Source organism: Nelumbo lutea, chromosome 5, assembly GCF_056320005.1.
Source record: "Nelumbo lutea isolate HS-2025 chromosome 5, American lotus-T2T, whole genome shotgun sequence".
In the NCBI taxonomy this organism is placed as follows: Eukaryota; Viridiplantae; Streptophyta; class Magnoliopsida; order Proteales; family Nelumbonaceae; genus Nelumbo; species Nelumbo lutea.
Genome location: NC_142688.1, coordinates 37,593,413 through 37,601,787, shown reverse-complemented (window position 1 = coordinate 37,601,787; position 8,375 = coordinate 37,593,413). Strand labels below are relative to the sequence as shown.

The window sequence follows — 8,375 nt, the reverse complement described above, 5'->3', positions numbered from 1 at the left end:
TATTTGTATTAAAAGACCTCAAAACCTAAAAAATAATGAAAGATCACACTATTACTTGAAAAAAAAAGAGAGAAGAATAAAAAAGAAAAATATTATATATTATATAAAATATATTTCCATTACAGAATACATTATCAAATCAGGCTCAGTCTTGGGCCGGGCTTTTTGAAAAAGATCAAACCTGCGCCCGCAAAAAGGTTGGGCCCGATGTTTTAGGCCCAAGCCCAAACCCACAGCCCTTAAATCCTCTTCAAGCCCGACTTAAATCAGATCGGACCGGGCCAGCCCATCAGACTACCCGGCCCATAAACAAGTCTAGTCTCAAATCTCAATTACCATTTCGTTGCAGATAGGCTTTCCGGTGTTGGGAAACACTTGGGGGTGATTGCGGAAATGTATGGTTTTGTTTGTTTCTCCAAAAATGAAATTGCTTTTGTCTTGAAACAATATAATGTTACTGATGTTTCAAACTTTCAATTGCGTTTGTTTAGAAAAATAAAATCATGTATGAGTCAACGCTCAACACACGTCACCATGTGAATTTATTCCATATTAATTAATGATGTTGATACATTGCTGGAGCAAAATGCTGTTTATGCAATTCCTTTTTGAATAAGTCACAGACTGCCACCCTGTATTTTGGGTATTGAAATTTATCCCCAAATTTTTTATTTGTGGCATAGAACCATCCTACACTATTAGATTCCAACATGTTGCCCCTATCTCATTCATGGGGCTTGGTGGTAAAGGTAAAATTATTAAAATGTCCATTTGTATTCTTAGTTTTATCTTTGCAATTTTCAGTGTTTTTTATATTTTTTTTTTCTTTTTTTTTTCATTCTTTATTGTATTTTTTATTTTTTCAAATTGTTATTTTTCCTTGTTTTTCTATTTTGTCGTTTACTTATATAGTTATATTCTAACAATTTTCTGCAAAATCGTCTAATAAAATGATATAAGGGTAGTTTGGGGTTTTAGAAAGTTACAAAGATACATGATAATCATACAAGAAAGTTAAAGTCATGTTTGGTTTGAAAGAAAATGTGAGCGAGAAACGGAAAATAGGGAAAACTCGGTGGATATTATTGCAAATGAAGGTTTGGAGAACTAAATGATAAATGATAAAATGAGAAAGATTAAGCTAAGATGATTTAGTCATATGCATCCAAGACTTTTGAGAACACTCATATGAAATGATCTTTTGTTAGTTGAAGGGGCTATGGTGATGATGATGAAATACCAGAGAGTGCAAAATGAGAAAGTTATTTATTTTTTTGCTTCAGCTTTCTTTTTTACTTCGTTTCCGGTTTTATTTTATTTCATTGGCGCAAGAACATGTACTCAAATGCTCAGAAAAACAGAGGAGAAAATGAATTTTTACTCAAATTATTTGCACTCTCATGCTTTTGCACCGGTGGATATGAAATTACACTGCAAGCCAACCAGGCGTTACAGACTTTGAAGCAGTTTTAAATAATTAGCCACATTAGCGTGACATCATAAAAAGACAAAAACCATGTTTATGAAAACGATGCAACGTCAGATTATGTTTTTGAGTTATCCTATTTTAATCACAACGAAATATGCGATATTGCTTAAACGCAACGATGCCAGAAACGATTAAAGTTAGGCAGCAGCACAGACAGAGCAGTGGTGGGTTGGTGCTATGATGCTTAGCAGCCTAACAGCCCACACAAGCACATGACGCGCTATTCAATCATCAATTGGGGGAACATACAGATACAGTGAATTCGCCTGATTTGTTAAAAAAAAAAAAAAGAGGAGAAGAAGAAAACAAAATAAATAAATAGAAATATTTCTACAAAATTAAATAGTAACTCTGACTTCCTTCATCATTTGAGTTCATGGCAGTTTAAATATCAGTTTTCTTTCCTCCGTTGCTGCTCACCCTTTCCTCTTTCTTTCTTACAAGGTCTCTGTTCCTGCTTCTTTGTTTCACCTTCTAAAATCCTTTAAAAGGGCTTTCTCTTTCTACAGTTTTCCTTCTCGTTTGACCGTTGCTATGATTCGATTGTGAATTATGAGGGGTCTCAGTTCCTGCTAAATGGGTTCGAGGTAATCTCCTCCCTCCTTCCTCCCTCTTTCTCATTGGTTTCGATTAGACTCTGAAAATTGGCTCATGGATATTCGAGATTTAATTGTTTCCCCTCTTTTTCTGTGTTTACTTTTGGAGAATATCAATATATTTGAGAGCTTATTGTTGTTATATTGGATGCAATTCCTGATGGGAACGCGTTAACTTACTTCGTAGCTTTGCTCGAAACTGATGTTATATCCCACCTGCACGGAAAATAGAAAGTTAGGGAAAAAGTAACTTTTTTTAACTTCTATGCGGCATATATGTTTGATTTTAGAATACCGGCATAAAGCGTAAATTGATGCTTGTTCATAGTTTTATGTATAGTTAAAAATCATGTAGTGGGTGGACTTCCCGGTATAGATAGAGAACTGTGATGTTAATTCCTTTTTCCGGCTATACCTTCTTTTCTAGTTGTAGGCGGAAGAGTCTGAACTATTTTACTTGCGCTCAAGCTCTGAAAACCTGGGAAGCCATTTATGTCTTCACGCAGTTGGCTTTGACTTGGTAAGACATTAGTTCATCAACTTATGGGTGAGGTCTAATGACTTGATGTCATGTTATCATGATTCATTGACAAAAGCAAGTAACCAGATCTTGTAAGACATTGAGGAGTCTTGGTACTTAAGTTTTATTTACAGAAACGAAAATTTGAAAGTTTGAAGGTTTCTAGAATTCAGTTTTTAATTCCATATAAGCAATGCATCATTCGCATGCATTGGCTGGACTGAGTTTCAGTTGTTGACTTGGGGATGTGATTTTTATTTTGATTGGTAATTCGTCAATGGAATGCATTTATAAGAGAAAGAAGAAGACATGGGAACAGAAAGAGTCTCTCGGAGGCGAACCTGCCAAGGAAATCCGTATATCTAAAATGAAAAATAAAAATAAAAGAAACCAATACAGGCACAGCTGTTTTGTCAATAAAGACAAGCATCAATACAGGGTAATTTACATAGGGGTGGGTGGGAGCTGGGACCTAGAAACAGAATACCAACTTCCTTGGGCCTTAGCACCAGGTTGACAAAGATACCTCTGAAAATCTCAACTTCTTGAAGCAGTGAAGTCAACGGATGATCCTGATACGTGTTAACTACCCTCTTGTATGTATGATCTATGCCACAGAAAACCCTATAGTTTCTCTCCTCCCAAATCCCAAAGAAGACATCTTGGAACAGACATCTCCACATAGACTTGTCTCTTAAGCTGAAAGAGTGGGCCAGCTAGCTCCCAAAGAAGTCCTTCAGGCACCTGGGTAAAAGAAACATTTATCCCAAAATTAGAAAATACCCCCAACTAAAAAGGCATTTGTACAATGCATGGATGAATTGCCCACTGTTTCCTCTGTTTTAATGTAAAGATTGTAAGTTTCAGGAAAAGTGCACCAGTTCCAAGCCATTTCCTCAAATAATGATTTAAATGTTCACATTCTTGTTAGGCTATTAGCTATTTCTGCACACAGTTCACTAGTGTTTGGAGGAGTTGGAGCCTTCCAAATTTTCTGACAAAGCAGGAAAGAAAATTCTACTGAGCTCAAGGGTCCAAGATCTAGTGTCCATGCCCTCAACAGAGTTGAAAATCCCTCTAAATACAAGTATGCCTATAATAACTATGACCTAATAAAACCTTATCAGACAATCTCATACCTGATAAAAGGGAGAAAGGATGGGATGAAAGAAGTAATGGCTTTACAAGGATAGAGCAATGTGACTGCTAGTGAATCCTGCATTACCAACCAATGGTATTCATGACATACCTGCTCTTAATGACTATGTACTATGTACCACATGCTGTGCTATTCCTTGGAAAATTTTCAAAGCCACATTCCTTAACGGGAAGTTTTTTTCTCCCATCCACGAAATATCGAACCCTCATTCTTCCTTGGGGACACTTGAATTTCCATGCTTGTAACAGTTCTTTTAGTGTGCTGCTGCGTTTATGGATGCATATTTCTTTGTCATTTTCTCTTTTGTTTTTATAACTTTTCCATTAATATGGTCTTCAAAAACTTTTCCATTGATACACTTTTCTTTTATTTAACAAGAGAACTTAACTCAACTAAACCTTGTCCTAACTATATGGGATTGGCTATGTGAATCCTGTTCTGCTATTCCACTCTGCTCAGTGCCATATCCATTGGAAATGACAATTCAGAATCCATATTCACTAGTGTTTGGCATTTATTTTATAGGAGAAGATATGAAGAATATTGAAAACTAACATGCCTTGATGGTTGTGCATTTTACTCAACTTTCTGACCTTTTCTTTCTTTTTATGTGACAATTTGACTTCACTATGTAGAAAGAATGAATTCTTTTTGCATTATTTGCTATACATAGTACATATAACTATCAAATAGTGTACAGTGTTTGTTCTGCTATATATGTATTTATTTTTCTACATTTTTAATTTCTTCTCGCATGCCCCCTTCCAACTTAGAGCTGAGTATGGTTTATAAGTTTAACCTGCTATGTTTGCTAGATGAGCTGAAACTTGTTAACAAATGAACCTCTCTTTACAAAATACAATACAGTGCAGATGCCATATATTTGGTTCTGGGCCTTCCATACCTTACCACCTGTCCCATGTTTCAAGCATTGAAATCCACCATCAGATGAGCTCCACTTGGAAGATCAACTGGCCCAATAATCAACTTGTACAGAAGGCTAGAACTCTCCGACATTAAAGACCATTGCCCAATTTTGGTCCCGGCCTTCTAGGGTGTTGGGAGGAGTAGACTGAATTTATGACCTTCCAACGTTGCTGCATTTAAGTGGATTCTGGAGAAAAAGTTTCTCTTGAAGTCAAAAAGTGGCTCCACAAATTAAACCTGAATTGGATGTTTAAAAATCATCTGGCTAAACTGATTTTTGGTAGAAAAATAGTTTTCAATGGGACCCATTCAACAGTCTGTCCTGATTTAACTTTAGACTGAGTTTGATTGCCATTGGCGACTTTTGTCTTTGGATTGTCTACTCTGATTTATGTTCTTAAAAGTATTTAACTGCCATGAGGACTGAATACTTAGCTCATTTTCATTCTTTTGTGTTCAAGAGTTCTGCCTATAGGTGTTTCTCTAGACACTCTTGATCCAGATTCTGGAAGACATCTGATAGAGGATAATAGTAATGTGACTCGGAATGGTGAAAGAAGTTTGGTGAGTTGGGAGCAGAATGGAGTGCTAGATCAGGTCTCAAGTCCCGTAAGAAGAGATGTAATTAACAGGTTTTCTTCATTTTACCCCCAACATTTTCACTATTCATATTTTTTGTTCTGATATTAAAATTTTGTTATTCCATGAAATTCTTTGCTATTATGAGTTTTTCATAATATTCTTACGTATAAAAATTATCATGTATGCATTATGCAATAAACTGATATGCAACAACTGAGAGATGGACTGACAAAGCATTAAGTGGCCATCTCTAGAGAGGTTGTTTTAAGGTGATTCAGTGAAAGATGAGCTCTCTTATTCAGGGTCTCAAGTTATCAATATTCATGGGTTATGAGAGGATACAAGATACTTATAGATAGTGAGTAGTGACTCCCATCTAGGGGTGGCAACGAGCCGAGCTTTTCACGAGCTGCTCAAGCTCGGCTCGACTCAGTTTCAACCAAGCTTCGAGTCGAGCTCGATATATATACATATATATATATATATATATATATAATAAAAATATTATCATTCTTAATTTTTTAAATATCAAATAAAAAATATTTTTATATATAATTTTTTTCTTTTTATAGAATGTTTTTCCTCAAATCGAGCTCGAGCCGAGCCGAGCTCAAGCTTATGAGTTTTTGACTCAAGCCAAGCTTGAGCTCGAGCTCAAGCCTTATACAACCTTGGCAAGCTGAGCTCAAGCCTCATACTATTCAGCTCGGCTCTAACCAACCCCTACTCCCGTCTTTTGACAAGATGGATGAGGTACCTATAGTGGAGAGGAAAGGTCCTTGGAGCTGTCAGAGCAGAGTTGTTAGTAGTTTTTCAAGGACTAAGAATTGGGAGGGATCTGCACTTCAACCAGCAGGTAGCAAAAGGAGATTTGCAGACTATTGTTGTGTGGCTCAGAGTTGGGGACATTGGTAGTACAGACATAAATTGAGAGAAATCAAGCATCTTGCTGGAGTTTTTTTTTTGGGGGGGATAGTTAACAATGAATCATTTAATTAATAAACATCTTGTTGGAGTATTGAGAACAACATTCCATTGGATTCGAAAAGAAAGTAACTTTTTGACAGATGGTTTAGCTAAACAGGGGGCGAACAGATCTCAAATGTACTTTGGGATTGTCTTTCTTTGATCAATATACTTTGGGATTATCTTGGGTTCGATGAGTGATATGTAACTCTTAACTTTAGTGGATTGTGGTTGCTAGCCCAAACTGAAGGGTGCATACTAGATTGTACCGTATATAACATTCAATTCTTTTTATAAATTAATAAATTTCTTGTAATGATAAAAATAAGTAGAGATTTTAAGAAATGATATCTAATTTTCTATTATGGTATACCTTACCAAGTTCTGACCATTTTATGTTTATCTTGTATAAGGACCAAGCTAAGGTCTTTACCCTATAGTTTCTTTTCATATTGAGTTATGGGAATTGTACATATCTACAGCTTTTTTCCTTTTTATAGGTATTGATTAAAAGGAAGGTAGAAAATGTCTAATTACAAAAGATAGAGTAGTTTTGCTAATCTCTATAAGGAGTGCAAGGTAGACATCTGTATATACACCATTCTTTATCTTAATTAAAGTGACCGGTTTCTGATAAAAAAATATAAAAATAAGGTAGAAAAATAAGTCTAGTTAAAAGTGCATCTAGACATTACATCTTTTATCTAATTTACTTAAAAGTTCTTTCCGTAGCATCTAGTTTATTTTTGCAGAATTAGGCATTGATTGTTGTTTATAGTCTAAACTAATTGATGCTTAAATTCATGAATCCTTAAGTTAAAAAAAATAAATCCTGCTAAATTAATATGTAACTTCATTTCTATATTGCTATTGTACACATACCATTACCTTCTCTAGTGCATTTACATTTTCCTTTATCTGGCAATGTGAGATATGCTGAATCTCCATATGTAATCTTTGTGGCTTTTATGTTATTACCATTTTGTTGATTATCTTGTAACTAGTTAAACTCTAATGTGAATCAGTGCACCAATTTGACTATGAAGTTATCCTTGTTCACCGTTTGCCATGCAGATCATCTTCTGCAATAAAGTATCCCAACAATGATGAAATGGATTTGGAAAGTGGTAAAGCTGACAAAGACAGAGACAAACCAATACGTAGCAACAGAGGATTGAAAATTCATAATCAAGCTGTGTTGTCTGGTCTTGCATATTGCATATCATCCTGTAGCATGATACTGGTTAACAAGTTTGTTCTCTCCAGCTATGATTTCAATGCAGGAATATCTTTGATGCTTTATCAGGTAATTTGGTAGCTCATTCTTTTTTCAATATAGTTCATAAATCCTCCATTTTGATTAGTCAAAGCATTAATTATGATTAGTAACAATTTCCTGACTTTTTTCTGTGAATGCAGAATCTTGTCTCTGTGATTATTGTTTCTATCTTGAGTTTCTTTGGAGTAATATCAACAGAACCACTAACATGGAAATTGATTCGGGTCTGGCTTCCTGTCAACGTTATATTTGTTGGGATGCTTATTACGAGCATTTTTAGGTATGGAATTTCCTAGCCACTAGCACTATTCTGGTAATCCCCCCTCCTTTTTTGATCAATAACTGAAACAGGTTTGTGAAAAAAACAATAATTATGTACAAAGATGTAGAAAGGGAGAGATAAACTCTCTTAGCTCTCCCTTACTGAAGACATATTACAACAGGGCCCAAAACAGTTAGCTTCTTTCCACCCCTTGTTTAGTCAAGGTATCAGCAAAAGAGCTGGAAAGGGCTGTGTGGAGATAGGTATGGTGCTTCCCAGCCGAAGTGTAGGGTCTCATTGAGGCATGGCACCTAGAAGGTTTAAGTAGAGTTGGAAAGGTAGCATGGAGCATACTTCCCTCAGAAGTGTTATGAGCTGTGTGGAGTGAAAGAAACAAGAGATTGTTTGAAGGGATTCAGGCTTCAAAGGAAGAAATCTTGAGTAAAATTCTGGGGATGATTCATTCTTGGTTGGCAGTTCACCCTTTATTTAGAAATAGACATTCTAGTTCTTTCTTTGATTTTGAATTGCTTTTTGTAAGGAAAAGTTAATTGTTTTGGGGAATTGGGCTTTATGGAGCAGAATTGTATATCCT

General features: G+C 35.6%; 1 protein-coding gene across 4 annotated transcripts in view; it reads left to right on the top strand.

Moving 5' to 3' along the window:
• The first annotated feature begins 1,628 nt into the window (after positions 1 to 1,628).
• GONST1 (golgi nucleotide sugar transporter 1) overlaps positions 1,629 to 8,375 on the top strand; it is a 28,540-nt gene continuing 21,793 nt past the window's right edge. Inside the window, exons 1-5 of one of the 4 annotated variants that reach the window (XM_088944317.1) lie at positions 1,726 to 2,076; positions 2,513 to 2,605; positions 5,153 to 5,323; positions 7,314 to 7,545; positions 7,659 to 7,798. In XM_088944317.1, the coding sequence (XP_088800443.1) occupies positions 7,351 to 7,545; positions 7,659 to 7,798 (335 nt within the window). In that variant the 5' untranslated portion in view covers positions 1,726 to 2,076; positions 2,513 to 2,605; positions 5,153 to 5,323; positions 7,314 to 7,350. Of the gene's footprint in view, positions 2,077 to 2,512; positions 2,606 to 5,152; positions 5,324 to 7,313; positions 7,546 to 7,658; positions 7,799 to 8,375 lie in introns of all 4 variants that reach the window. The other 3 variants (XM_088944315.1, XM_088944318.1, XM_088944316.1) reach the window with 3 other exon arrangements.